This window comes from Myotis daubentonii, chromosome 16 (assembly GCF_963259705.1).
Source record: "Myotis daubentonii chromosome 16, mMyoDau2.1, whole genome shotgun sequence".
Lineage (NCBI taxonomy): Eukaryota > Metazoa > Chordata > Mammalia > Chiroptera > Vespertilionidae > Myotis > Myotis daubentonii.
This window is the reverse complement of record NC_081855.1, coordinates 57,377,569-57,394,909: the sequence shown is the minus strand read 5'-3', so window position 1 is coordinate 57,394,909 and position 17,341 is coordinate 57,377,569. Positions and strand designations below refer to the sequence as shown.

The 17,341-nt window shown below is 66.6% G+C and overlaps 2 protein-coding genes and 1 non-coding gene across 3 annotated transcripts; 1 reads left to right on the top strand and 2 right to left on the bottom strand.

Annotated features, from left to right (window-relative positions):
• Nucleotides 1-4,006: 4,006 nt before the first annotated feature.
• UTS2R (urotensin 2 receptor) lies at nucleotides 4,007-5,078 on the bottom strand. Its single transcript, XM_059671607.1, has one exon. It carries the CDS (start codon nucleotides 5,076-5,078, stop codon nucleotides 4,065-4,067), a length of 1,014 nt encoding a protein of 337 aa, XP_059527590.1. The 3' UTR covers nucleotides 4,007-4,064.
• Nucleotides 5,079-5,299: 221 nt separating this feature from the next.
• Nucleotides 5,300-5,433, top strand: LOC132219454 (small nucleolar RNA SNORA43). The gene has a single exon (XR_009449463.1). It is a non-coding gene; the product is annotated as a small nucleolar RNA SNORA43 (small nucleolar RNA).
• A 2,857-nt stretch (nucleotides 5,434-8,290) lies between these two features.
• On the bottom strand, nucleotides 8,291-9,307 carry TEX19 (testis expressed 19). Its single transcript, XM_059671702.1, has one exon. The coding sequence runs from the start codon at nucleotides 9,305-9,307 to the stop codon at nucleotides 8,291-8,293; it is 1,017 nt and encodes a 338-aa protein (XP_059527685.1).
• Between the last annotated feature and the right edge of the window lie 8,034 nt (nucleotides 9,308-17,341).

Below are 17,341 nucleotides of genomic sequence, written 5' to 3'. Positions count from 1 at the left end.
GGACGATGCCCTGTGGGGCCACAGCTCCCTCGGGAAGGTCCCGGTGAGCAGGGCCTGGAGCCCAGGACCTGAGACACCAGCCGGGCCGTCCCGTGAGGACGCCCTCCCAGAGCCCAGCCCCATGGCTCCGGGCAGGCCTCCGGGCAGCAGGCTCACTCCCGGAACCAAACGCACAGCCCGGGACAGACAGCGGTGACACAGCTGCTGCAGAAAGAGCAGCTGGAGGCCGAGCTGGGAAACTGACCCTCAGGCCCCAGGCCCTGGGGCAGGTGCAGGGCACAGGTCACCTCTCTGGGCCAACCCCAGCTCAGGGCTTCCAGACCTACCTGGAGCTTCTCACCTTGATCTTGAGTTTCCAGAACAGAAGGTGTAGGGCCACGGCCAGCCCCGAGCCCCTCGGTGTGGCCCCCATTTCCCACCGGAAGGGGCCCTGCACAGCCGGGTGGGCTCCGGGACTGGGCTTCGTCCCCAGGAAAAAGTGGGCCCCCTGTTCGCACCTGCTGCCCCCCCGGGTCCCCACCTCAACACTGCCCCCCGCCCACCGCCCACAGCAGAGACCTGCCCTTACCTGGGGGCTGCGGGGGGCTGTCAGGACTTGTGGGGTGAGGACACGGCCGTGAGATGAGGATGGAGTGTTGGGAGGCTCAGGGCAGACACCGAGGTGCCCCGCCCCCCCTCGGGCCCAGGCCTGGTCCTGGCGGCCTGGGGAGCCAGCTGGCACGGGGCATGCCCGGCGCCTCCGTGTTCTGCCGTGTTCCACACTGACATAGTTTTGGGGTGAGACACAGGCTCTGGACTTTCAATCACACTTGGGTGCCTGCCCGCTGGGCTGGGGTGCTCCCAGCTGACCTCGCCCTGCGGCCTGGGCGGCCCTCGAGCCCCAGACCCGGCCTCGGCTCTGGAGCAAGAATGCGGGAACTTGGTGACAGTAAGGGGAGTGAGCCCTCCGAGGGGGCACCTTGGGGACCAGGGGATGCGTGTGTGGGGAGTGCGGCGAGGGGGAGGGGCTGGACGGGCCCTGAGCTGAGCGCTCACCACCCCACCCACCGGCCTCGGCCTCCACTCTCGGTGGGAAAGGTGGCCTTTGGGTCACCCCTGGGCCCTCTGGGGCGGCTGGGCACTTGGCGGCCTGGAAAGGCAGCTCCCAGAGCTCCCGGCTGGGGGCCGCCGCCTGGCGTCCTGCGCAGCGTCATCCGTCTGGAATTCCAGTGGAAATCGCTGCCCTGTGCATGGCCCTGGGGCCCTGGATTCCAGGGGGATAGTGTGTGGGTGCAGGGCCCCCGGCTAGACTCTGGCCACCTGTCTCCCCCACACGGGACGGGCTCCCACCTTCTGCAGGCCGGCCGGGCTCCTAAGCATCCAGGGGAGAGGGGACCCAGTGTCCTGCCCGAGGCTGGCCCTGCAGGTGAGCACATCAGAACTGGTGACAGGCGGGAGGCGGCCAGGTCTGCACACCAGCTCGGCCGCCCGGGCAGGGCCCATCTCCGCCCAGTGTCGCTGTCACTGCCCTGGCTCGGCCGTCACCTGTGCCAGCTGCACCCTCCCCCCCACGAGCCCCGAGGTGAGGTCAGTCCCCGGAGCAGAGCTCCCAGGCAGGTAAACAACGGTGTCCACCAGCTGTAGGTGCGACTCCCCAAGGAGTGAGTCCCCGAGAGGAGGAGGGAAGGGGACTTGGAGTGTGTCTTTGTGGAGGAATGACTGACGGTGCAGGGTGCAGGGTGCAGGGGCCCAGCCTCCAAGCAGCAACTGGGGCTCCCCTGCCCTCCCGCTGGGCCCCTGAAGGTGGGGGTTGGGCTAAAAAGCCCCCTGGGCCATGGCCCCGTCCACCCCACCCCTACCCCAGGCCTGGCAGTGATCAGCTGCCAGACCCAGAGACCGACTGCCTTTGGGCAGGAATGTGCCTGCACCTGGTAAACCCATCACCGGCCACCAGACTGCGGTCCTGGCGCCTGCCTGCTGGCACTGCCTGGGGAGCCACACCTCTGGCAGGGCTGTGAATTCCTGCTTCTGGCTGGGCTCGTCCCTACCCCCCACTCCCCTCCCGGAAGGCAAGGCAGTGGGTGGGTCCCGCGTGAGGGACTCCGTTCACGCATTCATCCTTTCATTCATTCTCCCCGCCAGGTGCCAGGCCCTCCACCGTCCTGCTCACAGGCCCAGCACCACCCAGCTCCCACTTTTGCTCGGGGAGGACTGAGGGTGGGGACAGGGACGGGGTAGGGGGGGGGCTCCAGGCGTGGCACCCGGCTCCTCTCCTGGGCACCCAGTCCCAGCCAGTCCCATCCGGCCTCTGGTGCCCAGGGTCGTCCAGCCGAGCTCCAGCCCGTCCCACAAAGCCGCCCCCACCAGCCCAGCCTCCCGGGAGCCGTGGGGCAGAGGACATGGATGAGACACTCCTCTGAGGGGTCAGTGTGTCCAGGGCTCCCGTTCCTCACAGGAACACACGCACACGCGCGCGCGCGCGCACACACACACACACACACACACACACACACACACACACGCTCAGCGCAGCCTCGCTCCTGATTGGCTCGTGTCCCCCTGGAGGTCGCGGACGGCAGTCCATCCGCCCGCCATTTACCAACATCCTCAGGTCTATCCCATGCCCCGTCCTTCGGGCGACGCCTTTGTGACTCAGAACGCAGCCCTCCCCGCCTGGTGTCCACGTCATCACCCACCGGACACGGCGCGGGGCCTCCGGTTCCTAAACTGGTGCCGAGACCGGCACCTCCCCTCAGACCTGTCGCCCCCTCGGACTGTAGGGCAGACCCAGCAGCGGGAGCACCACCCCGTCAGACCCTGACCCGCCTTTGACGCACAGCCGTGCGCGGGTCCGTCCTGCCTGCCTCCGGTGTCCTGCTCTGCGTTGGGTTTAAGTGACTCGCGTCAGCGAATGTATCGCTCTCTTCCTTGAGGGCCTGGGCTCTGGGCTGGCTTCCCAGGCACCTCCTCACTGGAAGGACAGTCCCTGTGCGTTCCGTCCCCTTTTCCGGACTCGATGACCCACACGCTCCCTGTGGAAGGCGCCTCGTCCCGGCCACACTCCCGGGCCCGACGGTCTCCTTCCCGAGCCCAGCCGCCCGCCAGGGTGGCCAGGGCCTCAGAGGACGCCACGCTGGCCCCGGCTCCTGACCCCGGGCCTCGCTGCTTTTCTGGGTGACCTGCACTCCAGCAGGGACGGACAGACACCCTCCCCCCACACGCCCCGGGGGAACTGAACATTGGAGACTGACCCGGAAGCTTCTAAAGACCCCGCGCAGCCCGAGCACCCCTGCGGTGGACAGCAGGGGGGCCTGGGGCGGCGGTCAGGGGCTTCCTGAGCACTGGACGCCCACTGCCGGGGGCGGAGCCTGGCTTTGGGGTTTTGCTTCTTCATCCGCAGGTCTGGGTGTTGGTGGATGACGTTTAAGTGCCGAGAGAACTCATCCACCACCCTGAGCTCCCTCGACCTCCGTGTGCTCCTCTGTCGGACGGCAGGCAGCCCGCCCGTCCCCGCCGCTGCCCAGCTGCCCTGGAGCCAGGGCTGGACGCAGACCGAGCGTCCCCTCCCCCGACCCTCCGTTCCCACACCCTCCACTGGCCCCCCTGCTCAGGAACAGGGGGCCCTGGCAGTGCCTTCCCAGGGACAGGGGGCCCGGGCAGGGACAGGCCAAAGGGCTGCAGATGGTCCACAGAACCAAGGTGGTCGAGTGACCATGGCCACGATGACCTCCTCGCTCTTGGGCCCTGCTGGCTGCCCCTCCCATGGACGTGCTCAGGAGGGACAGCCCAGGTTCAAGGGCCCCCTCCCCAGAGGAAGGTGGGGTGCAGCCGATGCCCCCTCCCCCGGCCTGCAGCGGGCACTGTGCTGGCCCCACCCGGGCTGCCCGCAGCCCAGGCCTGCAGAGGTGACAGCGTCGCCGCCACGGGGCCGTCATTAACCCGAGTTTACAGGGAGCGGCTGCTCTTTATTACAAGAGCACTGTGCCCGCGGGAGGGCGGGGCCCGGAACATCAGTGGCAGAGGAAGGGGCTGTCGGCAGGGGCGGGGGCTGCGAGGGGCCATGGCCACCCACCCGCACCCGGAGCTCAGGTGCAGGCCCGGCCCGGGCGGCGCCGGCGGAAGTCCCGGTAGTGCCTGGTGAGCAGCGTGTAGAGGAAGGGGTTGAGGCAGCTGTTGCCGTAGGTGAGGCAGGTGGTCAGGTAGTTGGCGAGGCGGGCACCGCGGGCCGGGAGCGGGGGGGCCCCGCGGTACTGCGCCAGCAGCTGCCACGTCCAGAAGGGCAGGAAGCAGGCCCAGAAGAGCAGCACGATGGCCAGGACGAGGCGCAGCACCCGGGGGGCGGGCAGCCGCCGCGCCCGCGGGAAGGAGGCCCGCTGCGCCCGCCAGTAGGCCCGGGCCAGGCGCGCGTGCAGCAGCCCGATGGCCAGGCCGGGGCCCACCATGCTGGTGCCGAACAGCAGCGTCAGGTAGGCGCGGTGGGTGCGCGGGCCCCAGGCCGGCCGGCAGACGCCCTTGCCGCCCCTGGGCACCAGCCGCACGGCCAGGGCCATGGGCAGCGCCAGCAGCAGCGCCAGCAGCCACGCGCCCAGCGCCAGGGCCTTGCGGTAGCGCCCGGGCCGCCGCGCCGCGTCCAGCGGCCTCAGCACGGCCGCGCAGCGCTCGCCGCTCAGGAGGGCCAGCGTGAAGCTGCTGGCATGCATGGTCAGCAGGTCCAGGCTGGGCAGCACACGGCAGCCCGCGTCCCCGAAGTGCCACTCCCGGGAGACGTAGGTGGCCACCACGAAGGGGACGCTGAGCAGGTAGAGCAGGTCGGCCAGCGCCAGGCTGACCACGTAGACGCGCAGGGAGGCCGAGGCGCGGGGGAAGCGGCCCAGGACCACCAGGACGTACACGTTGCCCGCCACGCCCACCGTGCCCATGGCCAGGAGCACCACCCCGAGGGCGCCTGTGGCCACCTGGTCCTCCAGGGAGCTGGGCCCTGCGGAGCTGGCCCACGAGCTGTTCAGGGACGCGTTGAGGCTGCCGGGTGGCTCGGCCGTGGGACCCCCCCTCGCAGCCAGGATGGGGGACCCGCTCGCGGGCTCCGGGCTCAGGGCCATCCCTGCAGAGAGGTCACCGTGTCCTGCAGGAAAAGGTACCCATTACGGGTGCAGATCAGCCCGGCAGCGTGGTTCGGTGGTTGAGCGTCGACCTATGAACCAGGAGTTCACACAGACACATGCCCGGGGTGACGGCTCGATCCCCCGAGTGGGGCGTGCAGGGGGCAACGGATCAGTGATTCTCTCTCATCATTGATGTTTCTCTCTCTCTCCCGCTCCTTTCCGCTCTGAAATCAATAAAAATGTATTTTGCTGCCTGCGGGTGCTGCACCTGTGACACCAGGGCACAGAGGAAGTGGCTATTTCTAGGCTCAGTGCCCAGTGGGCGCTAAGAATGGTTTGTAGCCTGACATTCCTGGAGGAAAAAAAGTTTTTTAATCAATGCTCTATATTCAATTTAATTTTTTAAAAAACTCAGGGAGTTGCACCCCTCAGATGTCTGAGGATTATCTTCATAAGAAAAAAAAGGCTTAAAACATGGGAACACTTAACGAAGGGGAGGCCCTTGGATGGCCCACATCCACACCCGGTGACACTGGCTCCAGGCTTTCCCCTCTGCGTCTAGGCTGACGACCCACCGGCGGCACCTGGGCCCCCAGTGCGGGGCCTGGGGTGCAGGACACTGCCCAGGACCCCGCGCAGCCAGCAGGGGACCCCTCTGACCTGCTGAGCCCCGGAGCCTCCCCACGGGGCTGCTGGGAAGCCAAGCTGCATTGGGAGGTCCCAGCACCCGGGAGGCGCCTCACATCTCCAGGCGGCTGCTGGGGACCGCGCTCCGGAGCCCCTGGAGCCCCCAGAGCCACGCCAAGCCCCGCTGAGCCCACGCACACACTTGCGGCTCCAGGGACCTCCATCGCCTCGCACTCCACACCCCGACCCGCACCGGATGCCCGCGCTCACCTCTGTCACCACGTAGTAGGTCGAGCTCCTGCGGCCACGCAGGGGTCGTGAGGGTCCCGGACTCGTGACTGAGGGCAGTCCGGCTGCCGTCCTGCCAGACAGCGAGCTGAGCGCCCTTCCTGATCCGCGGGCTCCCGCCAGCCGGCCGCTGGGACTGCACCGCTGCCTGCGCCAGCCGGATGGGAATGGATATTAATAACCGGGCGGGGGTGCCAGGAGAGGGCGGGGAGAGGGCGCAGGACCGAAGGGAGACGGGCTGCGGTGCTGGAGAAGCAGGAAGGGGCAGGAGGAGGGTGGGGGCGTACCGCAGAGGGACACTGTGGGGGCACGCTAGGCGGCGCCAGGACTGCAAGGTGCCCAAGGCTCTGACCGAGGGCCACAGGGCGCGGCCTTAGCGAGGGTCTGATGAGACATTGATGAGACTGTGGGGTGGCAGCTGATGGGGTGCAGTCACCTCCAGACCCTCTCCCCGGGGTGTCTGCACCCCACCCCCAACACCCCTGGACCTGGAGAGGGTTGAGATCCAGGCTGGGCCTCTGCCCAGTGGCCTTCATGACATTCACAACGTTGTGCAACCATCGCCACGATCCATTTCCAAAACCTTCTCATCCAAAAAGAAATCCTGTCGCCTTTAACACCAGCCCCCCCGGCCCCGCCCCTGGGGACACCCTCCTGGCTGTCCCTGCACATCTGACCCTCCAGGACCTGGTGCTGGACTCTGCAGGCTCTGAACTTCCCTGCCTGGCTCCCTCCCTTGGCACCGCGCCCTGGCTCAGTGCCTGGTCCTTTCATGCATGACGTTCAGCGGCCCTGGGACTCCGGGCACCACCCCGACCCGAGAGACGGCCAGAGTCACCCCTCCGAAGCTCTGGACGGGTGCACTCAGCGGGTCTCAGCGGGAAGGGGACTCAGGCCGACCGGCCTCACCGACCAGGTCACGTCCAGGTCACTCGGAAGCCTCCAGGAACCCGGCGCAGGTCAGCGGCCGAGGGGCCCCATCAGGACACACAGGTGACCCTGGGCCAAGGACAGCATCCACCAAGAGTGGGGGCGGGGGCGGCTCCCCACCCTCCAGGACTGCTTGGTTCCTGGCCTCCCGTCCCGACTCCCCAGAGCCTCAGGCCACCGCCGTCTCCCAGGGGCACTGGCACAGGAGGGAAGGGCAGGTGCGTCCTGCGTGCCCGCCAGGCAGATCCTATGGGGCTGGAGCCACCAGACCGTGGATGGTGAGCGCTTCGTGCCCAGAAGCGCCCCTGGGAGGCTGAAACGCAGAGCGAGATTTTCAAGTGCACACAGCACTGCCTTCTCCCAGGACCGGCCCTTGTGGGCACCTAGAGGACCCCGTGGCCGCCCCTCCAGGGGTCCTGGGGCCCCCAGGCTGGGCCCCTTTGGGAGGAGCTGGGCACGTCCGAGGCTCTAAGTGCGCGCAGAACTGTGAGGTTTGTTGAAGTTTCGACCAGCTCTGCTCCTGCCTGGTCCCATGCAGTGAGCATTGGCTGCCTTCGCGATGTGGGACCCGCAGACGCAAGTCAGTAAGAGGGCCTGCTGGCCTGTCACCCCTCACGCGGCAGGAAGAGCCCCCCCTGAATTGGGGGCTGTGGGAGCCTCCAGATGGGTCACTGACAAGCAGAAGCTGCCAATCAAGAGCTTCTTTCCCGCCCACCGCCCCCTGGTGACCAGACCTGCAGAGCTGCCTTCTCCCGGAGCCTCTGTCTCATGAACAGGATGGGCACCCTTTACCTGGCTCAGCCTGGGGGTGTCAGTTTTATGCCAGGAGCACCCTCGTTGTTCAACACGGCCCTTCTCTGAGGCTGTGTTTTTGTTTACACGCGACGTGCTAACCCCCGTGAAACAACCCCCACCTGGAACCAGACGATGGACCAGAGCCCTCGCCTCTCCGCCTCCCACTGGGCCACCCAGGCCGGGGACCACAGGCCATCAGCTGGGACTACCTGAGGATGACTCCAAGGCTTTGATGCAAAATGCTCGTTTTATTTAACGAAAAACAACACACAAAGAAACAGGAACCGAATGGTCAAACTGCATAAAATAGCCAGCATTTGAAACCGGGTCACCTTCCACAGGACAGCTCCCCCGTGGCCAGGGCAGGTGGGCAGAGGTCCCCGAGCCACAAACACACCTGCACCACCGTCACACTCTAACTCCGTGAGCGTCCCCAGCAGGACATGGGTGCTGCTTCCCGCTGAGAACCGGCTCAGTCCCTAGGCCACACCCCGTCCTCCCACCACAGGCCCAAGTCCCCGTCCCTGGCCAACGGCTGCCCTGGCTGGGGAGGAGGGGCAGCCTGGTGGTCACTTGGGCCTCAGGCTGAGGGGCTGGAAATAGGGAAGCTCCCTCAGGGCCCAGGCTCTCCCGGGCCCCCCAGCTGTCTGTCCCAGTGAAGCCAGGACCCTGCCCTTGGGGGAGGCCTCTGGCCCAGATCCCGGGTCGTCGTCCTCTGCCTGTTTTGTTCCAGGGAGAGTAAGAGAGGACCGGAACCCCCTCATCAGCAGGGCGGTGCCCGCAGGGACCAGCTGGGCACCGTGGCCTGGTGGGCAGCTCTCCAGGACGCTCGGCCGCCACGGGCTCAGGTGCTGGCCGGGCCTGGCTCTGGAGCTGCAGCTCACACCGGCCGTTGGGCCCCAGCGCGGCCCCGGCGTCCTCCGGACCCACCGCGGCGCCATGTGCCGCAGGCAGGTGCAGGGAGGGCGGGGGGCCGCCCACCATGGCCACGGCCGGCAGGCGCAGCAGCCAGGTGTCGGCCAGTGCAAGGTCCACCTCCTGGTGGCGACCAGCTCCAGCAGCCTGGGCTCCCCTGGGGGCAGGATCTCGTGGGGGAAACTCTGCGGTAAGACATAGGGGCTCGGCCGGTGGGAGCAGGTAGGAACCCCCCCAAACCTCCAGCGGCGGCCGTGGGTCCAGTCAGCGTGCTCGGGGCCCAGGCCTGGCGGTACCGCGTTTTGAGGGGTCAGCTCGGTGGGCATCAGGCCCAGCTCTCCGGACTCATCGGGGTCTGACGCCAGGGTGTCCGAGCCCCAGTCCCCAAGCCCACCCTGTTCGGGCTGATCCAGGCCCTGCCACCCGCTGGGCCCCATCCCCTGGGACGGCCCCTCCCCTGGCCCCGCCACGGGGTGCTGCGCCGGCTCGGGGGTCCCAGTTCTCCTCCCCCAGGCTCCCGCCTCCAAGGACCCCTTAAAGCTCCGGAAGAGGAGCCTGAAGCAGGGGAAGCAGAGCCTCAGCTGGTCCCTCTGCTGGAGCTGCTGCAACCAGAACGCGTGGAGCTGGGACACGCCCTCCCGGCCAGGCCGCTCGCTGCCCGGGCTGCACATGGCGGCGCGGCCTGCTCCCGGGGTGGACAGCACCTGCCGGGACCGCAGGGGGCAGGGAGGAGGGCCAGGGGCTCCGGTGCAGGGGTGTGGGGTGGGGGGACGAACTGGGTCCCAAATCCACAGGGACCTGCAGAAGTGGGGAGGGTGAACTTCTGGAAATTTCTTTAGCTGATGCAATTGCTCTGGTCTCCGGAGCGCCCAGGAGGTCAGGCGCCCCCTACAGGCGGGCGGGCGGGTCGGGAGGGACCTGCAGGGGGCGGGGCTCTGCTCGGTTCCGCGGCTCAGGCCTGAGTCACGTGGCGCCTCCCCCACCCGCCCAGAACCCCAACACCCAACCAGCCTCACCTGCCGGAGCCAGATGAAACCTAAGGGAACATGATGGCACCGGCCAGAACCGGACAGCACCGGACGGCCCCAGACAGGACCTAATGGAACCAGACAGACCCTTAGCAATCAAGATGGAACCGGACAGAACCGGATGGGCCCAGACAGAACCTTAGGAATCAAGATGGACAGAACCTCACAGAACCCACCTGACCCGATGCCCCAGGCCACACCGGACAGTTCGGGCCCTTTAACGCCCCTCCCCGCCATCCCCTTCCCACCCCTCCCCCCCGCCCCCCCCCATGTTCCCGGGACCCTCTCACCCAGCGGGCGCCTCCCTCCTCCGGGCGTCCCAGGGAAAGGAGGGGCGACCCGCCGCCTGCGAATATAAAGGCTGGTTTCCCATGATGCCCTGGGCTTATCTGCATACGCCCGCGGCCCCGCCCACCGCGCCTGAAACTGCTGAGTCAGCACAACCCCCCCCCCCCCCCCCCCGCACTGGGCGGCCACGTGCAGGTCCCCGCGCCATCTTGACACCTGTCCCTCCGGTCGGGGACCGTGCCAGGCGGGAGGGGGGGGGGGAGAGGGGGGACAGCGCCCCGACATCGCTCCAGGCCGTGGACTCTGGACTCGAAGCCACGGGCCGTTTGCCAGCAGCGCCCCCGGGTGGTCGTCCCGCGTGGCGTGGACCCTGGCCGGCACTGCCCCGCCCCAAACTGACCCGGTCCGGAGCCCGCAGCCCGCCCGGTGCTGCCTCCTGAGCCGGATCCCGGGTCCTCGCCCCACAGGGCCCCGGCTGGTGGGTGAGGTGGGCGGGGCGTGCCTGTGTCCGGGTGAGGTCCCAGCCCCTCCCCGGGGAGCCCCCACCCCGTCCCTCTGAGCGGCCAGGCCCTGGAGACGGCGGGGGTGTGAGCACGTGCGAGGCTGTGCGAGGGTGCGGAGCAGGCGTGTTCGCCGGGTTGTGCGCCTGTTTGCACGCCTGCCGAGTGGGTCCGAGTGGGCACCTGCTGTGCCCGCGGACGCCCCCCAGGGCCGGGGCAGGTGCCTGGGTTTCGGGGCGCAGGGCTGTGTCCGGCTGGGACAGACGGGAGGCCCCGACCCGGTGCTGTCGTCGGGCCGTGACTTTCCGTTTATGATACTCCCAGGACACGGCGCGGCCACGGCCCACAGCACCGCCCGGGCTCTGCCTGGGGTCCCCCTCGGCCCACAGCACCGCCCGGGCTCTGCCTGGGGTCCCCGTCCCGATCTTTGTAAACGGGGCTCTGGGGACGGCCACGCCCGTGTGGGGCTCGCCTGGGACAGGCCCCGGACAGGCCCGGCTCACACAGGGCGCTCACCTCCAGGCGGGCGAGGCCAGTGAGGAGGGGCCTGGCTTGTCCCTGAGGGTCTCGGCCTCTAGCAGCCAAGTTCCTGCCGGGCTGACGGGCCCCAGTCGCTGGGTGCAGCCGCTCGGCTGGGCTCCAGTCCAGGGAAAGTCCCCTGAGAACAGAAACAGGCGTCTTGTCCGAGTCCGCCCTGCGCCCCGGACAACGGCTGCCCTCGGCTGCCGGAGCTGCTGCCCAGCCTGGGGGCGTCTCTGCCCTGGGGACTGGGAGGAGCCCGCGTGGGGGGCAGGGCTGGGCAGCCTGCGGACACCGGACACGATGCTCATGTCACACTGAGAGGGTTGACTCCAGGGTCACCTGGCACAGCTTAAAACGCCAGCTCCTTAGCACCCAAGCTTTTCAAAGACATCAGGCAACGTGGGAAAGTGACACTCGCCCTGGTCGGGTCGGGCCCTGGAGGGCGTGGCGCACCATGTGGCAGATGCCGGGCGGCCGCGGGTGGAGCCGAGAACTCTCCCCTTCGGAAGTGGGGACTCCAGGCGTCCGGCTCTGGGGAGTTGGGCTGCACGGCGCTCACATCCTCGGCCCGGGCCGCGGCCCTCCACGTCGGTTCCAGCCGTGTCTCTCCGTGACAAACTAAAAGTCTAAAAGTCATCTTTATGTCCATGGCTCGAGGTCCAGGACTGAGGTTCTTAGAAGACGTCGGCCTGATTCTAACAGTTTTGACCTAGAAACCCTCGACGAACGAAGCTGTTAAACGAATGCGTGCAGCCTGCAGCCTACGCTGCCTGCCCACTCGTGAAGCAAGCCGTGTTCCCAGGTGTCAGGACGCACTTCGGGGGGAGGTCATGAAATCTGTTCCCCGCACTGCACGTGGGGCCAGGGCCCCGGCTCAGCCTTCCCTTCCCGCCCGGCAGCCAGCTCCGGACCAGAGTGTGGGGGCCCCTTCGGCCACCCGGGCGCCGGTCCTGGGCGGCACGGCCCCTTCTTGGCCAGAACTGTGCCCACCTCGCTGTGGGGCAGGCGGTGCTCGCGCCGGGCACTTACGGAAACCGCTGGCCTTCACGGCAGTCACCCCCCGCAGAGCCCCTTCCTCCCGGCGGAGGGGCGGCGGGGCCCACGAAGCTGCACCCAGCGACCAAGTGACCAGGGCCTCGCCGGGACACGGCCCACGTGGCTGCTCCACGCCAACCCCGCCAGGCTCCCCGGGGACACGGGAGGCAGGCGGACCCCGGGCTGGCTGTCCAGAGCTTTGCTGGCGCTGACACCTGGACCCACGGCCCTGTGAGGACAGAGCCACCGAGCGCGACGGGCAGAGATGGAGACAGAGGACTGGCCGCGCGGGGACCAGGTGAGTGACAGACACCGCAGCCCGTTCTCGGGCCCACAGGAGGGGAACTTGGTGCAGCCAATGCCAAGAGTGACCCACAACCCCCCCCCCACGGCACCCCCCAGAGGAGGCAGTCGGCACCCCCCTCTGTGGCTTGTCCTGAAGACGTGCTCGTGGCTGGCAGACAAGGACGGAGGGCGTCTGCGTCCATCGCCAGATCATCCTGAAGGTGGGCAGACAGGAGCCGTGCCAGTCACATGGCCTTGGTGACTAATCCCAGCTCCTCCCCAGCACAGCCCGGGCCAGGAGCGCTGGTGTGTGAGAAAGCTGAGGGATCGCCTGCTGTGGGTGTGAAAACGTGCTGCAGCGGGTGGGAACGCTTTTCCTTTCCAGCTCGCCTCCTCCAGCCCCTCCCACACAGACTCCCAGGACCCTCCCCTGGACCTAGCCGCCCTGGAGAAGGTCTTTCTCCCCCGGCCCGGTCCGGCCCGGAGTCTCCCTGGGTCAGAACCGCTGGTTCCGAGCTGCCTCTGGAAGCCCTCGTCCTCTCCCCAGGCTCCGGCTGGAGGAGGGTCTCCCAGAAGGGCCTCAGGTCGAAGGGCGCCTCCCTCGGGACCTGCCCACCCTGCAGCTAAGCTGGGGTGAGTGTCTTCCCACAGAAGGTCCTGGTTCCCAGGCAGTTTGGGGAATTGGAGGCAGGCAGCCAAAGCCAGAGGTTGACGGGTGTGACGGCCCCATCAGGGCCCACGCGTGACTCCTGTGGCAGGACGAGGGCATCTGAGGAAAGTGCGGCTAGTGAGGCTCTGACCTGGACGGGCGGGCGCTGTAAACACAGTGCAACCCCATCAGGGTAGTGGGTCCCTGGGGAGGAGGGAGCAGGCTCCCACAGCCCTCGCTCCCCCCAGCCCCATCTCCCCCAACCCCATCTTCCCCCCAGCCCCATTTCCCCCCAGCCCCAGCACCCCCTAGCCCCATCGTCTCCCCTAACCCCATCTCCCCTCCAGCCCTGGCTCCCCCCATTTTCCCCCAGCCCCGGCTCCCCCTCCAGCCCCATCTCCCCCCAGCCCCGTAACCCCCCTAACCCCATCTCCCCCCAGCCCCGTAACCCCCCTAACCCCATCTCCCCCCAGCCCCGTAACCCCCCTAACCCCATCTCCCCCCAGCCCCGTAACCCCCCCAACCCTATCTCCCCCTCCAGCCCCGGCTCCACCCCCGAGCCCCAGCTCCCCGCAGGCCCCGGCTAATGTTCGCCAAGTGACACAGTCCAGCAAATACTGAAGACAGAGGAGGGGTGTTTGCTGTCAAAACCGAGGGGGCACCTGGCCTCTGCGGGTGAGGATCCCATGGGAGTGGCTCTGAACCCCACACTCAGCTCCACACACCCTGTGCCTGGTGGGGTCTGGGTGCAGGCCAGCCCCCCTGGGAGCAAAGCACCACAGGCCCCACCGGGCCTGGGAAAGGCCGCATTGGCTCAGACCCGCTACCCTAGGCGGACCCACATACCACTGTCCCTGCGCCTGCTTCCTGCCCGCCCCTGCATGCCCAGCTGGGCCCGTCACGCAGGACCCCCTGAGCTCAGAGGACCAGACAAGGGGTGTCTTGCTGTTTGGGGACCAGAGGGAGGCCAGGCCCAGGGAGTGGGTGGGAAGTGGGGGTATAGCGGGATGGTCAGGAAGGGTTGGAGTTGCCTCATTTGTTTCAAGGACAGACATGACCTCCTCCTTATGCCCCTGTCGGGGGGTCAAGACCACAGCCCAGCGTGGGGGTTCACCCAGGAACCAAGAGGTCGCTGGTTCGATTCGTGGTCAGTTGCTGGCTCAATCCTCAGTAGGGGGCATGCAGGAGGCAGCTGATCAATGATGTTTCTCTTTCATTGACGTTTCTTTCTCTCTATCCCTCTCCCTTCCTCTTTCTCTAAAAATCAATCAAAATTTTTTTAAAAGAATCAATCAGCCATAACTGGTTTGGCTCAGTGGACAGAGCGTCGGCCTGTGGACTGAAAGGTCCCAGGTTCGATTCCAGTCAAGGGCATGTACCTTGGTTGCGGACACATCCCCAGTAGAGGGTGTGCAGGAGGCAGCTGATGTTTCTCTCTCATCAATGTTTCTAACTCTCTACCCCTCTCCCTGCCTCTCTGTAAAAAAATCAATAAAATATATTTTTTAAAAAAGAATCAACCAATGAATCCTGTATAATAAAAGCCTAATATGCAAATCAACTGAATGGCAGAAGGACAGGGTGCTATGACGTGCACTGACCACCAGGGGGCAGATGCTCAACTCAGGAGCTGCCCACAGCCCACAGCCCCCGGCCAGCCAAGGCGGGTGACAGCCGGTCACCCCACAGATCAGTCCTGATCGCTGGCTAGGCCCAGGGATCCTACCTGTGCACAAATTTTGTGCACTGGACCTTTAGTGTATAAATAAGTAGAACAACAAATCGCTGCTTCTCTCCCTTCCTCTCTCTCAAACCGATAAATTTAAAAATGCATTTATGCATCAAATAAAATAACTTCCAAATAGATTATTGAATATTGCTAGAATGACAAGGATAAATGTTATTTATTTTTGTTAATCCTCACCCCAGGACATTTTTTCCATTGATTTTTAGAGAGAATGGGAGGGAGGGAGGAAAAACATCCATTTGAGAAACATCAATGGTTGCCTCCTGCACTCACCCCACCCGGGGCCAGGAATCGAACTCTCCACCCTTTGGAGCACCGGCCAACGCTCTAACCACTGAGCAACACAGGCCAGGGCTACAAGGAGAAATCGCTCATCCCCTGTCCTGGTGAGATTCCAGCCCAGCCTCAGTGATGGGTACCGAAGCTGATAGAAGCCACGAGTGTGTGCGAGATCAGCACCCCTCACTGACCCTGACGGGACCCCAGAGCTCGCTTCAGGCATCAGAGGACAGGAGGGGGTGCAACAATGGAGGGGGTGCAGGACCGGGGAGGCACAGAGCTGCAGCCAGTGAAGGGGGGAGCGGAGGGGGAAGACGGGGCTAGAGGAGGTGGCAGCCGGGAACTGAAGGTCGCCATCGCCGCACTCCAGCAACATTAAGAACAAGCTGCTGATGGTGCGTTTAGGTCAACAGGAAATCCTGACGGAAATCTGAAAAATCCCAGCACTTCAGGAAAGTGAAACTGCACACGTCGCGTGATCCCGTGATCCGGCTGTGGCTCCGGACAAACGGAGACGCCCGAGAGGCAGGTGTGCAGGGCGGAGGAGCCTCGCCGCGCCCACAGACCAGGAAAGGTACCCGCGATGGATGCGTGTGCGTGTGCGTGTGCGTGTCTGCAAGGACATTCCTGCTGTTACACGTCCTCGAGGGAGCGACACAGGAGCCCCAGGAGGCACCAGCTGGCTCACTCCCTTCCAGGACCAGGGGTATGTGCGGCTGCAGAAGAGCCGGCTCCTTCTCGGATCAACTGCTTTCCCGGCCTCGCACCGCAGCACCTGGTTGTGCGGGACAGACTGCCCTCCTGCCTGAACAGCCCCAGGGCCTTGCCCCGGCTGCGCGCTGAGCGAGGGGCCTCTGAGGGGGACAAGCCCCCCCCAACCCGCCCCTTGGGCCTGAGAGAGGACCTGGGCGGCATTCTGGCCCCGGGGGGCCAGGGCCTCTGTGCCCTGGGGGGGCCGCACGTCACCCTGCACAGGTGCTGGGCGGGGGGGGGGGTCCTGTGAGGACCCCGCCTCGTCCCATCTGCCCAAGGCTAACCCTTCGGGACATCCCGGGGGACTTTGTCCTTTCCATCCAACTGCCACCCTCCACTCTCTCTCTCACCCTCTCCTCCTCCTCCGCGCTCTCGGAGAAGCAACTGGGAAAGTACCTCCAGGAGGATTAACAAAATGACACCCACCTGCACGCAGAGCGCAGGGCTCACCGCCCCCCCGCACCCCGCCCCCCGCACCCCCCAGGGACCTGCACGGGGGCCTCCAGGGCCTGAGCGCACAGCCTCCCCGGCGCCCGAGGCGGGTGGGGTCGGGGGTGCCCCCTGTTCAGGGAGCACCTGACTCCCTCCTGCACGCCCCGGCACCCCCAGGGGAACCCAACCGCATTTCCCACAATCCTCAGCCTGCACGGTTCTGGGGGGCGTTCCCCAGCGCCCCCTCTAACGCCGGGAGATGAGACCTAATGCGGGACTCAGTGCCAAGAAGTAACACTTTTCCTTCCCGGTGGCCTGGGCAGTTCCCGCAACTCCTGTGACTTCCCATAACCGGGGCCCTCCTTGCGTCTGGGACTTGGGGCAGCCCCTCCCGGCCCTGGAGCCTCACCCCCGCCCCCTCCCGCAGCCTCCGCCTCCGCCTCCGCCTCCGCGGCCCCGCCCTGGAGCCGCCGGTTTTCCTCCCGGTCCCGGCTCCGCGCAGCGCGCAGACCAGCGGCTGCGGGACATCGAGCGGGCGCGGGCTGGACGGGCAGGTGAGGGGCGCACGGGCAGGAGCGGGGCTCGGAGGGCGGGACGCGGCTCGGCGTCTGGAGGGGTTCCCTGGACTCTGGGTCGCCGAAGAGCACGCGCGGGACTCCCCTCTTGCCGCCAAGACGGGGCTCCCAGTGCCAGACCTGCCCGGGGCGCACGGTGCCCGCCCGGGAGGGGAGAGGACGGAGCTGCCGCGTCGCCGTGGCCCGGCTCTGGGGGGGTCAGAGATGTGCCCTGCGCCCAGCGGGGTCGGGGTGCACACTCAGGCACGCACCTGCGCCCACACTGGTGCCCACACTGGTGCACACACACGCATGGGCACTCCTGGGGGTGCGCACACAGCACCTACACACAAACAAACGTCGGTAAAACAACATGAACCGCCGGCACTGCCCTAGGCAAGGGGGTGCGTGGGCGCACTGCCCCTTTCATGTCTGTGAGTCCGGCCCCCCACGGGTGGTGCCCTGAGGAATGAAAACTGCTTTGCTGGGGGGGATGTGCTTCTAGCGACAGGAACTAGGATGCCAGGCGGTGGGGACAGCCCGGCAGAGGCTGTGAGGAGTTGGTTTGCCTGGGTCCCTCCGCCTTTTTAAATATAAGTACGTCCCAATTATCGCAGGAACATACACCACCGA

Bases quoted from the DNA above. Each gene is read 5' to 3' on its own strand.
- UTS2R (XM_059671607.1), bottom strand. From the start codon at position 5,078: ATGGCCCTGAGCCCGGAGCCCGCGAGCGGGTCCCCCATCCTGGCTGCG.
- TEX19 (XM_059671702.1), bottom strand. From the start codon at position 9,307: ATGTGCAGCCCGGGCAGCGAGCGGCCTGGCCGGGAGGGCGTGTCCCAG.